At 37.6% G+C, this 18,381-nt stretch overlaps 1 protein-coding gene across 3 annotated transcripts in view; it reads left to right on the forward strand.

The window, feature by feature from the left end:
* LOC113051294 (piezo-type mechanosensitive ion channel component 1-like) overlaps nt 1–18,381 on the forward strand; it is a 99,431-nt gene that overhangs the window by 17,282 nt on the left and 63,768 nt on the right. For all 3 annotated transcript variants that reach the window (XM_026214903.1, XM_026214902.1, XM_026214900.1), the window contains exon 2: nt 16,059–16,154. In XM_026214903.1, coding sequence (XP_026070688.1) covers nt 16,059–16,154 — 96 coding nt within the window. The remainder of the gene's footprint in view (nt 1–16,058; nt 16,155–18,381) is intronic.

The following is an 18,381-nucleotide window of genomic DNA, read 5'->3' on the forward strand; positions in this document are numbered from 1 at the left end:
GATTCCATGTTTCATGATTCTGTACAAATTGATCATGGAAAAAGGTTTTTAGTGAAATTAATAAAACATTAACAATTTAATCAATCTTTTAAAATGTAATCAAACTAAATCAATTTACAACAATACATTGCAATTTTTTTTTATCAGACATGATACTGCACAACAGAACTGTATAAATTAATAATAATAAAAATAACTTGGTTGTATGATATTCCTTAAAAATAATAATAATATCACTTTGAGAATTGTGTTGTAGTATAAAGTAGTAATATGTTCAGTCATATAATTTCAAGTTAAACTGGCCTTTATTTTGATGGTTTGTTGTAAAGGTCTCACAGTTTTGTTTTAGTTTTACCGTGTATTTTACAGTATTTTTTCTTAAATTAAACTGCATAAAGCTGGAGACATGCACTGACTGGTTGCTGTAACATTTATTTCTGTTGTGTGATAGAATGTTAGATTAATCCATATTGAGTAAAAATGTTCAGAGCTTATCAACATTGTTAACACAAATTTTATCATAATCTTGATATGATATCATTTATCACCCAATGATAATTTAGTCTATTTATAGAACATGCTTGGTGGGCAGCTCTGAGACTCCATGTGGGCATGCGTTGGTGACCAATGACCACTGGGACCTCTTCATTCTCTGTATTGGACTGTGTCAAATGGCTTCTACCTTGTCCACTTGAGGTCTCAGCTCCCCATTTCCTGGGTGGTATCGAAGGTAGTTGGTCTCAGATTTTGCCCACTCAAATTTAGCTAGGTTTAAGGTCAGGTTAGCTTTTTGGATCTCGCTCAGGTTCTGCAAGGTGCAGGAGTTGGTCTTCCCAAGTCGTACTGTGTATGACGATGTCATCCAGGTAATCAGCTGACCATTCAGCCTTGGAGGACTTGATCCATCAGATGTTGGAAGGTTGCTGGTGTCCCATGCAGCCTGAACAGTAAAATGGTAAAAATGAAGTAGCCCCAGCAGAGTCCAGAACGTAGTATAGGGTCTGGATGCCTGAAAATTGCTAATACCCTTTGCAAAGATGGGATTGGAAATTTGGACTGGGCCATTCAGCTTTAGTAAACTTAAGCTTTTCATTCAGCTTAAGTCAATACAGATGCACAGGGTGTCTGTCATCTTTTTTCGGGACGATAACATTTGGGCTACTCCACTCACTCTTAGGTTCAAAAACTTCAAACTCTAGCATAATTTCAATCTCTGCCTTCAGGAGTACAAACAGCCTCTCAGGAACATGATATGGCCACTGTCGGAAAGGAGTCTGATCAAGAAGGTGGTCTGCCCTGGCCTCTGATGGAACAGCAAGGGGTAAAGATCCAGAAGGTGATGCAGCTCAGACTGTTTGGATTCTTCTAGATGAAGAAGATCAATGCCTGATGGTGGTGCTGGCCCTCTCACCTTCGGGTCTGGTTGTTCGTCCACCTGATCCTCTTCCACTTCACGGATCAGCTGCAATGTTTCAGGTTTACTGGATGGCTCTTTCCACTTCTCCAGCAGATTAATGTGCTCTGTGTAGCTTTGCCTTTGTCTGGATGATGAATCTCAAATGTTACTGGGTCCTATCTTGTGAACAACAGTGTAGGGTTCTTGCCACTTCATCAGCAGTTTGTTCATTGAGGTATGGAGCAGTAACAGTACCTTTTGTCAAGGTAGCAACTCTTGGGTCGTGTTGTGCTGGTCATATCATTTCATTTCTTGCTTTTTGGCCATGACAGAGGTTCACTTGGGCCATCTCCCTGCAGTACTCCAGGCAATATCTCATCTCAAGGACGTACTGGACAATGCCCTTCTCAGACTTCATTGTCTCATCAGATGAAGGGGCTTCTCATCTCTGTAAATCCATTGGTCCTTGGATCCAACATCCATAAAGAAGCTTGAATGGAGAAAAGCCTGCTGATGCTTGTGGTACCTCCCTGTAGGCAAACAGCAAGAATGGTAGCCACTTATCCAAGTCTCTTCCAGTGTCAGAGATGAACTTGCAGAGCATGTTCTGAACGTCTGGTTAAAGCACTCCACCAGTCGATCAATCTAGGTGCAGTATTGGCTGTTTTTGATCATAGTGATCTCAAGCTGTTGATGCAGTAGCTTCAGGATAGCCTCAGGATATCTTGTCACAAAATCGCTGATGACCAGGATGTATTGGTGCCCTGCACTGTTCTTTTCCAGAGGTATCACAATTTTTCCAACTGGGTGAAATAATAAGAAATAACATATTTTCCCCACACGTCAGCTTGGAATGGTTCAAATGCTTTAGCAAACAGTGGTTTCAATGACTCATCATCTTTTTGCAGTTCTGAACGTCAAGACCCTCAAAAAAGCCTGGTCTTGTACACACGCATTAACTTCTGTTTAAGGGTACTGCTTCACATCCCTATGAACACATTGTACATTGACCAGATTGGTAAATGGAACATGTGGCATATGACCTCTTCTGAGCAATGATAAAGAGTTATCAGTGTCCAAGACAGCATTCAAACATTGTCCAATTACAGTCACTTGAACATATTGTGTTTTGCATGCATTGTTGAAAAAAAAAAAAACAGTCAGTTTAGATTTACAAACTGGACACACTGTTTCTTTGTGACCCGTTTATTGGTTGTAAAAGCAAAAAAAAAAAAAAAAAAGCTACTTTCTGTACATGAGTGAGATCCAAGTCAAATTTAAGTCAAGTTCATCTGAGCCACTGGTAGAACTTTTAAAGTTACCTTTCATGGGTTGAGAGGACTGACTTCCATAGGAAGTACCCGGAGTAACTTTTCCAGGACTATTATTTCAGTGTTTTTTTTACTACGTATTCAGATCAGGTCTCACCCAACAATGCTACAAGTTCTGCAGCTAATGGTAAATCTGTCTGTCACTCCCCAGCTGGAGTAGAAACAGCACAGAACTGCTGATGGTAGGTCTTTTCAGAGATTTTGAACTTTTCCAAGAGTGCCTCTTTCAGGGCAGCATAAATCTCTTCTCTGTCCTTGTCCACGGCCAGGTAGGGATCCACTGGAACAAGACGAAAACTCCACTTGTCCTCTGGCCACTTCCAGGTTCTATCAAGTCTCTCAAAACAGTGCAAGATGTTCTCGATATCCTTCCCTTGTTGGAAGACTAGTAATTTTGGCTCTGATCGTAGCATTGGCTAGCTGCTGGACCCCATGTCTGTTGTTGAGTTTTGGTTTCTCTGGTAACCTGTGCCTCTGCGCTCAGCTGGTGTTGGGAGCTCCAGCTGTGGGCTCTCGACATCACTTGAACTTTCAGCTGGGTAGACAGCTTGCAGAATTTACTCTCGTAGACTCTGTTACTCCAGTAGACAATTCTGCTCTTTGCTCTTGTGCACTCAGGAAATCATTCATCACAGCATACATTCCACCTCCAGAAGTTGCAGCAGAAGAGATGGGTCTGACTTGGGGTGACATGGATTTGGGACAAGCAAACGGGAGATCCTCCTTCTCTATCCTTCTCTGTAGACTTAACAGTGTCCCAGGCCATATCCTTCTCAGCCACAGCTTTGGTCTGGGAGTGAAGCCCCACCCTAGGCTTCCTTCTTTTCATCACAGTCTTCCAAGTAGCCATCCCAATTCTGAAACCAAATGTGAGACAAAGGGGCTTTGCAGACCAAATATCAGGTGAAAATTCCCCCAAAAATTATGCCAATACTCGCAGAGGTGTTATAGGTTAAAGCAGCGGTTCTCTATTCCAGTCCTCGTGCCCCCCTGCTCTGCGCATTTTGTATGTTTCTCTTATCGCTTTGGACGTTTATTCTATTCAAACATAGGTGCCCTGCAAAGTAGGCGTAACAGGATATTCTGCCATGATTCCAGTTCGAAGTAAATGTATATGTTCCATTCAAAGTGCACTGAAGTGTGCAAGATGTGATAAGATATATAATAAGATATGATGTCATACTTTTCCGTGTGTGAAGACGTTGCACAGCACAAGTTCGTGGATGATTGTTCAGAAGTGAGGTAAACTTCAACAGATTTCCCCTGCTCAGGGAGTAGGGAGCAATGAACACGGTGTTGGGACGATGTCAATGGGAACACAGGTCATGCATGGAGATTCAATTCTAATGAGCTGATTATCTGAATCAGTTGTGTTAACAGAGAGAAATACAAAATATGCAGAGCTGGGAGGCGCGAGGACTGGAATTGAAAAGTGCTGCTATAAAGTGAATGTTTATTTACGTTGCTCGAGAGCTGAAAGTCCTAATAGGACAACAGCCAAAGCTATAAATAAAGTAACAAAGAAAACATAGTGCAAAGGAACAAACAAACATAGATAAATATTCCCCTTTGGTTAAAACATTAATGAGGTAAATTATGTAACTATAGCACATAGCTCATGTGTTTATTTACACATATGAACTAACAAAATGTTTACAGAAACAAAATTCAGTTAAAATAAAATACAAATATAGACACAAATACTAATAAACATAAGAACAATACCACATTACCATAACTTCCTTATTAAAACAAACAATGGAGGAGCCGGATTTAGGTTGCTTTGCGCCGACACACAACAACACTAGCAATATTTATCCAGACTGCTGGGTGGCGCTCTGGTTTGGCTGGCCAATGGAGGAAATTAACACAAAAGACCGACAACCCAACCGCTGACAAACACAAAACACTGGCAAGAATTATTATAACAAAACAAATCACAATCAAAAAGAAACCACAGAGGAGGAAAAGGTATTCCTTCACAGGTGTGTGTGCATGTGTTCGTTTGTGCGTATGTGTGTGCTAACTGACAGGGACAGGTTACTTTATCACAACAACTCTCAGTAGTAATTTCTGGGAACTGCTTCTGGAATCAGATCACACTTAAACTCTGTCACGCATGCATGCTCTTCCAAAAATAATGGAGCAAGCTTTAATTATATTATATTATAGTTCTATTTTAATTATAATTACATTATAGTGTTTTGGAGGCTCCCTGGATAGAGAAGTCACAGTTGATGGAGAACGTCCTCTTAACTAATCCTTGAAATAATACACTTTCTCAAAAAGGTGTTGAGTTTTCTTTGTTGAAGCTGTCAACAGTGTTCAGTTCTCAGTTTTCAAGTGGAAATTAGAGTTTTACTTTAAATTCTGGTCATTGCAGTTTTTTTTGCCCATTTGGACAGGAAAAGACCATCTGACTTGCATGTATAAATCTTTCAGATGTTCAGTGCCATGAACACTTCAAATGTTGGCAAATCTGTGATTGGTTCTTCTTTGGAACTGCTTATTGTAGCAGTTTGAGAACTTATAACACAACTTTTTTTTCCTGGCAAGCTGTGTGTCCTCAAACCCAGATGTTTTGTAAAGCCAGTCTGATTGCTGTTTTAAAAGAGCTCTTGCTCATTTTGATTGCAGTATGCTGCTGATGATTTGTGGGTAGCCTCTGGGCATGTCATCTGAAGCTGAGACTAGAGCTCTGCTAACAGATACCAGGGTTGGTTATTTAAATGGCTAATAAATACTTGTAACTTAAAGGGTGTTCACACTGACTGCCATTAAATTACGAGAGGTCACCAGGTCACTGTAGTGTTGATTTCTAATATGTGTTCTTAACTGACTGCTGTATCCAACTATATCAGGCAGTGGATTGTGCGAGTTTCAATATCTCCACTCCCTTTGGTCACTTATGATATGAAATTGCTAATTTTCACTGAAAATAAATTTGTTTGCTCTGTGATTTTGTGAACAATTGCTGACTCTTGTGTTTTTACATCTCACTGGATCTCTTTTGAAGTGATTATATCGCTTTTTGCAAGGGAAAATGCAGATTTTTTTTTTTTCTACGAATACTGTTTGTAATGTTTTTTTGTTTTTTTTTTGACTCTTATAGTCAATATGTTTTCATGCACCCAAATAATGAATGAATGAATGAATGAATGATGAATGTATATATAGTGCTTTATTGTGAATTGCTGTACACATAAAACATCGAGATTTTTAGGAGGCCATGACAGACAAGGGCCATTTGCATTGCATGTATTGCGTGCAGGAAATACCTGATGCAGATATAATAAAAACATTGAAGCTGAAAAAAGTTGGAACAAGGCCACTTTTACCAGTGTCATGTTGGAAAATACAAGGTCTTCCCTGAAAGAGACGACGTCTGGATGGGAGCATATGTTGTTCTAGAATTTGTATATACCTTTTCAGCATTGATTGTGCCTTTCCAGATGTGTAAGCTGCCCATGCCACACGCACTCATGCAACCCCATACCATCAGAGATGCAGGCTTCTGAACTGAGCGCTGATAACAACTTGGGTTGTCCTTGTCCTCTTTAGTCCGGATGACATGGCGTCCCAGTTTTCCAAAAAGAACTTCAAATTTTGATTCGTCTGACCACAGAACAGTTTTCCTCTTTGCCACAGTCCATTTTAAATGAGCCTTGGCCCAGAGAAAACGCCTGCACTTCTGGATCATGTTTAGATATGGCTTCTTTTTTGACCAATAGAGTTTTAGCCGGCAACGGTGAATGGGACGGTGGATTGTGTTCACTGACAATGTTTTCTGGAAGTATTCCTGAGGCCATGTTATGATTTCCATTACAGTAGCATTCCTGTATTTGATGTTTAACGTAGGGACGGGGCTAGGGTTGGCCACCCCAATCACAAATTCTGCTTCTGTCACTTTTTCTCATGACAAGAAATAAACTGTGTGCATGCAGTGTCGTAGTCAGTTAAGTTATGGAATTACCAAAAAAGGTGTTTAAAGCTGACTTAAACTGTGCATGCATGTAATATATTTTATAAATATTATATACAGTACATATTTACATATATTTATACACATGTCTCTGAAATCAGCCCAGCACTCACTCATCTAACACACCCTATTTATCTCTTCAGTTCATGTTAATTTGAACACTTCCATCAGTGAACGCCGCCTGCAGCACACTAAAATTAATATCAAATAAATAATACTGTTAAACAAGAAAGTAGCCTAAATAAAAAAGTTAAATACACCCTGTCTAACGGACGCGAGCAACACAGCACGACAGAATACTCATTATAATCAGTGACGCTACACTGGAACAGCATGACACGACATGATAAATCCCCGTCCGGTCTGTGAGGTACTGACACAGAGTTCAAATGTCCTGTATAGACACTAAACAGACTAAACCTGTCGCAACGCGGTTGTGTTGCATCCGGTTTACTTTTGCACCATCAAGCAAGCTCAGTAACTCCTAATCTGCATGCTTTCTTTGAAATAGGTATCGTTGGCATATTCCTTGTTAAAGGGGGGGAGAAATGCTCGTTTTCACTCAATCTCCTGTTAATCTTGAGTACCTATAGAGTAGTATTGCATCCTTCATAACTCCAAAAAGTCTTTAGTTTTATTATATTCATAAGAGAAAGATAGTCAGTACCGATTTTTCCCGGAAAAACACGACCAACTGGAGGCGTGACGTGTGGGCGGAGCTAAAGAATCACGAGCGCCAGTAGGCTTTTGCGTTGAGAGCGTTTGGAAGCTGACATTACCTTGAGGAAAAAAACATCATCCCAAACAAACCATGGCTAACAGTCAGATTCAACATATATTTATGATCCAGAATCAGATCCCGAGGCTGAAACTGAACGAGAGCAGCAGCAGCAACGACTCGCTCCGAGCGAGGCTCTAACATGGGTCTCCGGCATGGGAGGGGACGCAATAACAAGGAGGCAGAGATATTTTAAGCAGTTTTACTCACCGCCTGCGGTTCCAACACATGATCGTGAGCCTTTTTCGTTGGGATTGCATCATCCTTAAGAAATAAAGGATACGCAAATCCGTCGTCAAACTGGGCCTTGTTTGTAAAACAAGCATTTTAGAAATGCAGGGAACAAACACAAACACTTGCACAACTCCGTTGATGCTCTGTAAAATAAACTCTATCCACTGGTCCCTTAATGCTGTTTTTTCTTTGGTAATCTGTGCAGGGGTGTCTTGCCCTGGCAACCAAAAACACACTCCTTTTGTGACATTTCGCGACGCTCTTGGTTTGATCAGTGAAGTCTGTTGTGCTCTCAGTGCTCTGTTATACGGGAGCGCGCGCTCTTCCGGGAGAAGTGCCCTTAAGACCCATATAAGGAAATTCCGCTCCATCTAACGTTACACAGAGCCATACTCAAAAAAAACTTTCCGAAACTTGTGACAAACCGGAAGGAGTATTTTTGGAACAGAAATACTCCTTCAATCATACAACTTAATTTTTGAAACTTTGTCCATGTTTAGCATGGGAATCCAACTCTTTAACAGTGTAAAAAACTCAGTATGCATGAAATAGCATTTCACCCCCCCCTTTAAAATATTTTATTTATTGCTGTTGTCTCGTTTGTATGTTGAGAGAGAGCCTCACCAAACCTGACCAGCCAGGCGTTTGCGTTCACGGGAACTATGTCATTTTGGACCTAAATGCAGTTGTTGTTGTTGTTGTTGTTGTTGTTGTTATCCTTTCTTGCGTTATTATTATTTATGTTAACCTTCTGATTATAGATTGTCTTAACCCCCGCCCCCCAAAAAATTTAATGATATTCATTAACTCTTTCCCCATCACTGACGAGTTATCTCGTCATTTAGAAGACAACGCTTCTCTGCCAAAGTTTTTATGGCTTTTTTCGTGTTTTCACTGCTACACATTCAGGGCGCTATTACACATCTTATGAATGAGTACAAAACCTCCGGGACTAAAAAAAAAACATGAACAAGATGGAAAAATGACCAATCTCTTCTGTACACAGATGCATATGAAAAATAATGCGATCATCAGGAATAGACCATGTAAACGAAAACTGCAAAATGTTACAGATGTAAAATGTTGATCCAGGAAGTGGTACATATCTCTGCAATCTTTGGAAGCGATCGATGGATTTATGCTTTGATAATTGTACTGAATATTATTCAGATATAGTTCTTGATAAAAATTTGATTTTCTCAACTTTTTGCTTAAAATTATACATTTGAATGAAACCTACCTATATTCAAGTGTTGCAAAAAATGCTTTAAGCTAGAATAAAACCTAATTGTGTTAAGATTAAGATGTGTATATACATGTTTTCCTTTCTCTTTCACACACGCAAACACACACACATTCTGTTTAAGTGAGGTCAGTGGTACATCCAGCTGTGGCAGCTCGAATGTTACTGTAAAGAACCGCCCATGTTGACATGTTTTTAAACTCCTCATATGCAGAGCATCTTATGGTTGACTTTGTGTCCTCTATTTTACCTTGTTCCCTTTTTTCCATTTTGTAGGCTAAAGGGCCCCCATTGTTTGTAACAACCTCTAATGTTGCTGTAAGTGCAGGAAGCACATGTGTGTTGTGTTTATTTGAAATGTGTTACAGTGTTACAGACAGGCAACTAAAGTTTAAGCAGAGGGAGTGTTTCTCACAGACATTGCAGCAAAACTGTAGGAGTCAGAATATAGTCATGTTTTATCATTGCTATGGAGCACTGTATATCTTTATTTGGAATGTTAGGGGATCGAAATACATACATAACTTAAGTTGTTTTCTTACTTCTCTTGCAGATTTTTATTTATTTTTTATTTTTATTTTTTTTCAATGGGCAATTACTATTAGAAGTAATTTTAAATCATGAAATAAAACAAGCCTTATGATTTCTGTGATGTGGAAAATGTGAAACGAATCATGGAGAATCCAGTTATGGATGGAAAATGGAATTTACACAGACTGTCAGGGAATTTGGCCAAATTTGAATGAATAAATCAAAAGTCCTCTTTATACCTCTTCGAATCTGACGTGGAGTGTAGTGTCTGTGAATATTAAACCACAAAAAAAAAGAAAAAGGAAATGCTTTTAAATATGAAATCTGAAGTTTTCCAGCATCTGTCGTCTCACTATATGAGGACAGTTCACTTCACTTCACACACATTTTACCTCTAAGGATTTTCACTACAACCCACCAAATACATGCCAGTTTAACTCAGGAGGGGGGGCAAAAGACAACAATATACTACTATTAAACAGCAGAATATATTTCTCAAAGTAATAGTAACAATAATGATATTAGTTTTTTTAAAACATAATTTTTAAGGCGTTATAGACAATTTGGCACCAATGTTTAAATTTCAGTTATAAGTCTTTAATTTCTTGTAATTTTTTTAGTTGTTAAAGTTCATGCATTTATTTGATAACCACCATTTTTGAGAACTAACATTTTTCTATTGAATCTTTTCTTTTTTCTTTTTTTTACCGACAAAACAATTTCATTCATTCAGAAATAAATAACCCAAGACATAGGGAAATATTATTGTTAAAATTATAATTAATTTGATTAGATAACATTTTGGGCTATTAAAATGTTTTTAAACAAACTTAATTTGGTAGAAAAAAATATATAATTTCATAAGGCCCTAATTACCAAATACATAAAAAAAAATGCATGTGGTGTTCTTATCCCCACCAAATATATGGAATATGGGAGTTTTAAAAGCATTTATTATTGTTTATTTTCAGACATGGTTAATCACTGACAAAAATATATTTTTTATAAAATAAATGTATCTCTTACGTAGGCGGAAATAGTCTGTGGCACAAATTGTAATGGTTGGTAAAACACCGCTGACAACATAAAGGGGCACTAATGTAGAACAGTTCAAATTGGGAGAGCAAAGGATGTGTGGCTTGTGAAGGTATAGCTGGAATACGTCTTTTTAGGATGATGGCTGAACTGCAAATCCAGCTCCACTTTAAGCTAAATTAGCAGCTTCATAATGAATGGTTTATGGGTTAGATGGTTGTTGAGTGGACAGGGCCTCACTAGGGCAGTATGTCTGCCCAAATGTCTAGAGGCTTTTTTTAACTGTCTTTGGTATGTGTGTTTTGTAAAGCAGGTATGTCGTGATCCTAGACCTGTGGTGTGGCTGTTGGTTTTTCCAGGTCCAAAATTACCATAATTTCCAGCAGCCTTCCAGTGTCCTGAAGCAGTTCAGTGCAGAACAGCAGAGACACTCAGAGGTGTAACTGTAAACTCATGTGTCCCAGTGCAGCCCGGCCCTCTCAGACAAGTATACCTTCTGGGATACTTTTATTGTTTAGACGTTGCTCTCGCTTTAATAACTCACAAGACTAAATTGAGTTTTATGTCTTATGTATCCAAGGTACCTGAAACAACTGTGTGTGTGTGTGTCTGTGTTTTAAATAGATTTCAGATGTTTTAAGAATTGTATGTAAAAATGGTTTGATCTATTGTTGATGTGAAAAATTAAAAGTACAGTAACGAGATGTCAAATCACATATTGCAAATCTTTTTTTAGGCCTGGTTTCACAGACATAGCTTACACTAAGCCAGGATTAGGCCATGGTTCAATTAAGACATTTAAGCAATTTTTTTGAACGTGCCCTTGAAAAAAACAAGGGCACTTAAATATTTTAAGATAAATTAGTGTGTTTCTTTCAGTTTAAACGTTTTAGTCTGGTACTAGACCTAAGCCTAGACTCTGAAATGGGGGGTTAGTGTTTTATAATAATTTTAAGGACCTGTGGACATTTACTGGGGCCCTCTCATGTTGATACAAACACTCTAAATTTCATTTACAGTGACAGCTGGATGAATGTGTATCTGAAATTAAAGTAAGCAATGGGTAAGTCTGTGAATGGGTGAAAGTAGTGGCAAAAGAGAGAGAGATTGTACCACTACATTTTTTCTCAGTTGCTTTGGTGCATTTCTCAGATCAGAAATGAAATTCTGAACTTATACAGTACTACTTGTTCAACCTCCACATCATCTAGGTACTTGTGCACATCATAAAAGCAGTTTCTCATTCTTTTGAACAAGTTGCAATTGCTGTGGTACATTCATACAATTTATTATGTATCTTTATCTGCGGTTTCCAGTATTATCGGTTGCTAATGTCAATATTTTGAGTAAGTTACAGGCTTTTGCAGGTAATTCATTGTGTGTTTGTACAAATAGTTTTGAGAAATACACATACTACTTTGCAAATATTAAGGACGATTCGAGAAATGCACCAAAGCAACTGTAATATGCAAAAGAAAAGAAAGCAGTAGAAAATGATGGATGGGATTTCACCATAATACAGTTTTGAAATACAGAAATGTATAATGAACACTACCAGTAGAAATGCAATAAATGTATTTAATTAGGCAAATAAAATATATAGACTAATCATAAAAGTACATAAAAAATATAAGGCACAAATGTAAATAAAACTTTTTTCATGCCTTTTTGGGGAAAATCGAATTCTATTATTTCAAATTATAATGTTAATGTCAAACTACTAATTTATTAATTCCTGTGCTGTGACATCTCGACATAACTGAAATATACTTTTAGCACCAATAAGCATACAATAAGCTAAAAGCTATACTTCTCTGTAGAATATGTGAGCATTAAAAGTTGAAAACTGTCAAAACAACTTAATGATACAGTGAAATGGTATAACATCTGGAACTATTTAATTTTTTCCCCCAAAGTTGTATTATAATTATTGTGCTTGCAGTGTTCATGACCTCATATTAAAAATGAGAAGCTATGGGACTTTTTATCTTTTGCTTTGTTTTTTTAACAACAACATTTGTCAGTGTATGACCACTGAAACAATTTATTCAAAAAATAAAAATAAATAAATATATATATATATATATATATATATATATATATATATATATATATATATATATATAAACTAAAAAAGAAACTTTATAAGCTTAAGTCTTGTGCATTTGTAAATTTGCAAATGTGCATTTGAAAATTGCTTAAACGCATTACTGTACCTTCAGTACACTAAATGCATTTCACAGTGTTAAACATATTCAGTTAATCTCGGAAGTAAATACATTTACTTTGGAAGTCATAATAACTGATTCCTAATAGGAAGTGATATCTCTGTATTGACACACTTCTGCTGCAATTTGCAGTTAGTGAAACCAAATAAGTTGGAAAAATAAGCTGTAAGCCGCTTGTGCTTGCTTATGATTAGTGTTTTACCAGTCCCTGCTGTGTTTCTATTAGATCAGTGAAAACACAGATAAGCCTCGGGTGACTCCATCATGCTTTGATCACATAAACGTCTCTCTGCAGCTTCTCATTCCTGTGAACTTTTATCAAAACTAGATCCTACCCAAAATCTGTCCCATTTATGAACACTCTGATATCACCAAGGGCTGTCAAAGAATCCAGCATTGTTTGTTCACCTCTATGATTTCCTGAATTAATAGACTGTTTTTCTGGTGAGGTCATGAGGCAGTATGAGCTGCCCCTGAATACTGAACACTGTATGTCTTTGTTCCAGCGTTGTAATGGTGCTGTAGTTACAGCGCCGTAGCCTTCAGGCCTGTGAAACTTTATGGCTACCAGCCAGGGACAGACTTCTCTTACAAAGCTTCAGTTATGTGTGTGATTCAGAGATTAAGGAACAGTAAACGTACTTTGGAGAATCTGAGGTGTTGTTGAGATAGCATGCGAGTCAGGGAAAGGTATCCTTTTCTAGTCGCAATAGGAGGCAGATAACTCCTGTATGCCTTGGCAAACCCTCAAAGGGTTGGAAACTAGTCCCATAATGCTTTACACATGGATCTCTCAGCTTGATTAGAGCAAACACAAAGGTTCAAAAGTGCATCATTAGCATTATCAAAGACTTGAGTACCATGGGTACATCTGCACGCCATCCAGATGAGACCGAACAAAAGGTAGCAACAATTGCAATGACTTCGGAAATAGTCAAACAACTGAAAAATGTACAAATTTAGAGCCAGATTAATTAAGCCAAAACCAACAGAAAGTATACAATAGCTGCATTTCCACTGTCGAGCTTAAACCGGGCATGCTAGTGTGTGCCAGGGCCAGTCGCTTTCCACTGTCACTTCCGGGGCTTGATCGTGCCTCGTCTTGGGCCAAAGTAGGCCAGCTTGGGCTAGAGGAGGGGTTATGAACAAAGGAGGAGCTTCTCCGCGTCTCAGTGCTACAGATCATTTCATAAAGATAACAGCTTTAACACCGGTATTAAAAACTTTTTAAAATAAGTTGAGCTCAAAACTCACTCTTAGTCAGCAGCGAGTGTTTGAAATAACTTGATCCGATGTGGATTACAATCACTAAACAAGGCAGAAATATTTATAAGCCATGTAAAAGACTGTGCACGCTAAACATTAACATTACCATAGTAAACATGGTAAATGCAACCAGGAGAAATCAGACGTCAGCTTCTTATTCTCGATCACAATTGTGTATTTATTTAGTAACTTATATTATCTGTAGGGCTGGGATAAACTATTATTTTGAAATGATTAATCTAGCGATTATTTTTACGATGCATAAATTAATCTAACAATTATTTTTTCCCCAGTCCTATTCGATTATCGATTATCTCCCCATTAATTGACTAATAGCAATTATAAATGTTGATTTACATATCTGAATGAAAAATGAAAAAACATGAATTCCTTAACATTGCAATATGTTTATTGCTCTTAAAATTCCATTCCATATTTTTGCGATGACGTCGACGCGTTGTCCCAGCCCTAATTATCTGTCATAAATCTCGTCTCGAGAGTTATAGCTCCACGTTTACTATCATAAAAATATAATAATTTTTTTGTTCGGGAGCTTTTATAAAAATAAAGATATTATCATTCATTCTTAATGTGATGTATATAGGCTACTGTGGCTACAAATGAACAGAAACAGACTCGACTGAATAAGCAGGCTATTTTCATGAGTGTTAAAAATAAATAAATAAAATATAAATAAATTTATTTCAGTGTGATTAATTTTGAGTCCTGATAAATTAATTCATTATGATCAATGTATCATTTATTCTCTAGTAAAACATCGATGCTTTTGAATTTGAATATTTAACAAAGCATGCAAACAAACGGCCGCTTTTTTCATGTTCGTGTGTGATCGCGCATGTTCCAGTGATTTATTTCTACGTTTTCTGATAACTTCTCTTTGTTGGTGAAATGATGGGGTTGCGTGATGTTGTTCCTGAGAGGCATGTAAAGGGTGTGTTTTAGTGATGCGCAGTGGTGCTTCAGGCTCGACGGTCGAAACCCTGCACTATTCTGGCCTCGGTGCTACTGGCCCGAGGCTATTAGCCCCACCATGTTCCGTTTTAAGCACCTGGCTCGCACTGGCCCGACAGTGGAAATGCGGTTAATGTTAATCTGTCAGTTTGCCAATACGTGGTGAATTGGTGACCTTGTCTCCTCTGTCTTTTGCCTTTGACAGCTAGTTTTCTTAGCAGTTTGCTGTCCTCAGCCATTAAAATTTGAATAAAAGAAAAGTCCAGAAAGAGCTGGAAAAACAGGCCATGTCAGCTTAAGGTGGTCAAGCTGGTTTGTTGCTAGACCTTGAATCTCCACAATTTGAGCCAAGGTGGTCCACCAGAACTAACGAGGTTGACCAAGATCTTAAAGTCATAGTTTGCCCTAAAATGAAAATTCTGTCATAATTTACTCAGCTTCAGGTTGTTCCAAACAGTTGTGAGCTACTGGCCGCTGTTTTGTTAACAGCATTCAAAATACCTCCTTTTGTTTTCAACAGAAGAAGGAAACTAATACAAGTTTATTGAACCTCTGATCTATGAATTTGTATCACAAGTTGTGTGACCAATCAAATATTTATATAACATAGTTTGACCTCTTACTTGAATAAAAAGAGCACAAACTTTAAAGCTGAAACATTTGCAGTGTTGCAGAAAAGTGGAGTACATTGCATATTTGTACATTCTTTGATTGTTTATTATTTTAATATTGAATTTTTAACAAAAGATGCCACGGATTGTCATGTCATATCATATCACATAATTTGAGGGGTCCAAAAAAAATAATAATAATTGTGTGTTCAAATTCTATTGTGACCACCATAAGGTCCAGCTAATGAATATACATGACTTGCTTAATCATTAAAAATGTCAGCAATGTAATACTCCTGTAAAACCATCAGAAGCTAGTTTTATCTGGATTTTCCAGCAGTAAGTGGTTGTACAACTATACAATGGTATATGCTTATATTACTTTATGAAATGCAATTTTGTCTATTATGCTTGTACAAAACTGATATTTTGTCTCTCTTGTTCTCCACAGCCTGCATCTTTCGCTACAACGCTCTCTCTTTAGTCTACCTTCTTTACTTGCTGCTATTACCATGGTTTCAGTGGCCCAACAAACACACACTACGAGGTAAGAAAGTCTCTCACTCTGATTCCTAATTTCACAATACTGTCTGAGCAGAAAAATAGCAAAGCAAAATGATTGCTAAATGAACAGTTGTTTGTGAAACAGCCTCAGAGGTTGCCGTTTCATAGTTCAGGAATTCTGAGTGGAAAGAATAGCTAAGATCATTTTGTGTTGAAATAAGTTGGGAAACGTTTGAGTTTATTTTAAGATCTTTCAACAGAGTTTGGTATTTTGGTAAATCTGTGCATGTTTTGAGACATTATAAAAGATCTCTTTCCTTCTCTTGCCCTTGAAACATTTTAAAAGCCAGAGACTTAAGGTAGTTTTAAATTTTCACTTCAACTTTTATTCGGTTGATGTTGCTTTAATCATAAAAGCCCAGAGTTACCAAAAGCCGCGTTTCCACCGAAATAACTTTTTTTCCCCCCAGACCTGTTGCTTTCTGCGTTTTCACCGTGGTCTAAAGTACTGGGATTATTTGGCATATAGTCTGGTGATGTAGGTCTGTGCACGTTTCTAAATACAAAGTATGCTGAATTTAGAAATGCATCCTCTGTAGTTCGGTCTTTGCGCATTCGACTCAGTAGTGTGATGTCCGCGACGACGCAAAACCGGTAATTCTGCAAACAGAAGCACTTCATAACATCAATCAGCTGACCATGGCTACTGCAATTTTCCTCTGTATATTTACAATAAAACGAAATAGGATATCAAATACCACTGCCTTCTTTCATTTTCATTTAAACATAATAATAGCTGCAGAAATGTACTTAGTTCAGGGATATGTGTATATATACAGCCATTACAATGAAACTAAATATTATATCAATTTGCCTTTTTTTATTTTTATTTTAACATGTAGACAAATTGAATACAGACCAAAGATTAGATGTTAGATTTACCCAAAACGAATGATATTTTATGTTTAACCACTGAAGAGACATCAGAGCCAGCGGCACACATCAGAAGGTCTAGCCGAAGTGAGTCTGCTCTCGGCGGATACGTGATTACTGTTACCGTCTCCGAAATCGGCGAAACACATTTTTAAATAGCCGCTGTTTTTATAAATAAACCACAGATTTGAGTTTTAAACAACTACATTCTCACCTGAAATACTTTTAAAATTACATTTCATGACACAATAACAGTATTATTTTGAAAATGTTGATCCGAATAAATGGTGGTTGAACTCAACCAATCAGGATGTTTAGCGCCCATGTCCCGCCCCCGAAAGTTCCGGAACTTTGAAAAAGTACCACCTCGCCAGCAGGGACTTTCTGAGGGGCATTTTTTATTACCCGGAACTTTATTTAGTTCCTGGTTCCTGCGGTGGAAACACACAGAGTACCAGCCCAAAGTCCCTAGTTCCTGGGTAAAGTTCCTGCGGTGGAAACGTGGCTAAAGTTACAATTTACTGCTGTATGGAGCAGCACGAAAACAAAGATACAAAATAAAATAAAAGTAACTTGAAAATTACAGACATAATTATTTTTATGATAAGCATAACAATAACTAATCAATTGAATATTATGTTGTTATATTTTGTGCCTGCCAAAGATATTAAGATATAGGAAGTTACAATATATTTCTTATTACATTTAGTTTTATATTTATTTATATTTGTACATGTTATTTATTTATGTATGTATGTGTATGTGTACATTATATTCATACTTTGTGTAATGATACAATAAACAATATTCAATTGTCTAACTCTAGATTTAATTCTGTCCCTCCCTGTCTACTATGGTCTGGGACTCTAAACTAGCAGTCATTTTGCCAAACCACAGCTGGACTGACCTTGATCATAGAGGAATCCATTATAAACCACGGCCCATTCATTCCTGTAGTACCACAGAGAGAGCTTCGATCCACAAAACCTAAATGATGATAACAATAAATAAAAGGGTCTTTGGCTTTCAAAAGTGGGTTTGCATCATTTTTTTGGGGGGGGGTCTTTTTTTCATTCAAGTACCTAATTATGTACTGTATAGGGTTCAGGGATTGAATCCAGCATTGTGGCTTTGGCAGGCACATCATTGACAGGAAGGCAGCCCATTTATCTTAGAGCTTTATTCCAGAGCTGTCGAGCTCATAGCAGGTGTACATCATAGCCTCATCCTGTTTAAGAGGCAGAACTGGTGGAAACAAATGTGTTGGCAGTATGTATTTGATAACTGGGCTTAATAAGGAGCTGAAAAGTGCATGATGGTTTGATGCTCTATATAAA

This window comes from Carassius auratus, chromosome 32 (genome assembly GCF_003368295.1).
Source record: "Carassius auratus strain Wakin chromosome 32, ASM336829v1, whole genome shotgun sequence".
Taxonomy (NCBI): domain Eukaryota; kingdom Metazoa; phylum Chordata; class Actinopteri; order Cypriniformes; family Cyprinidae; genus Carassius; species Carassius auratus.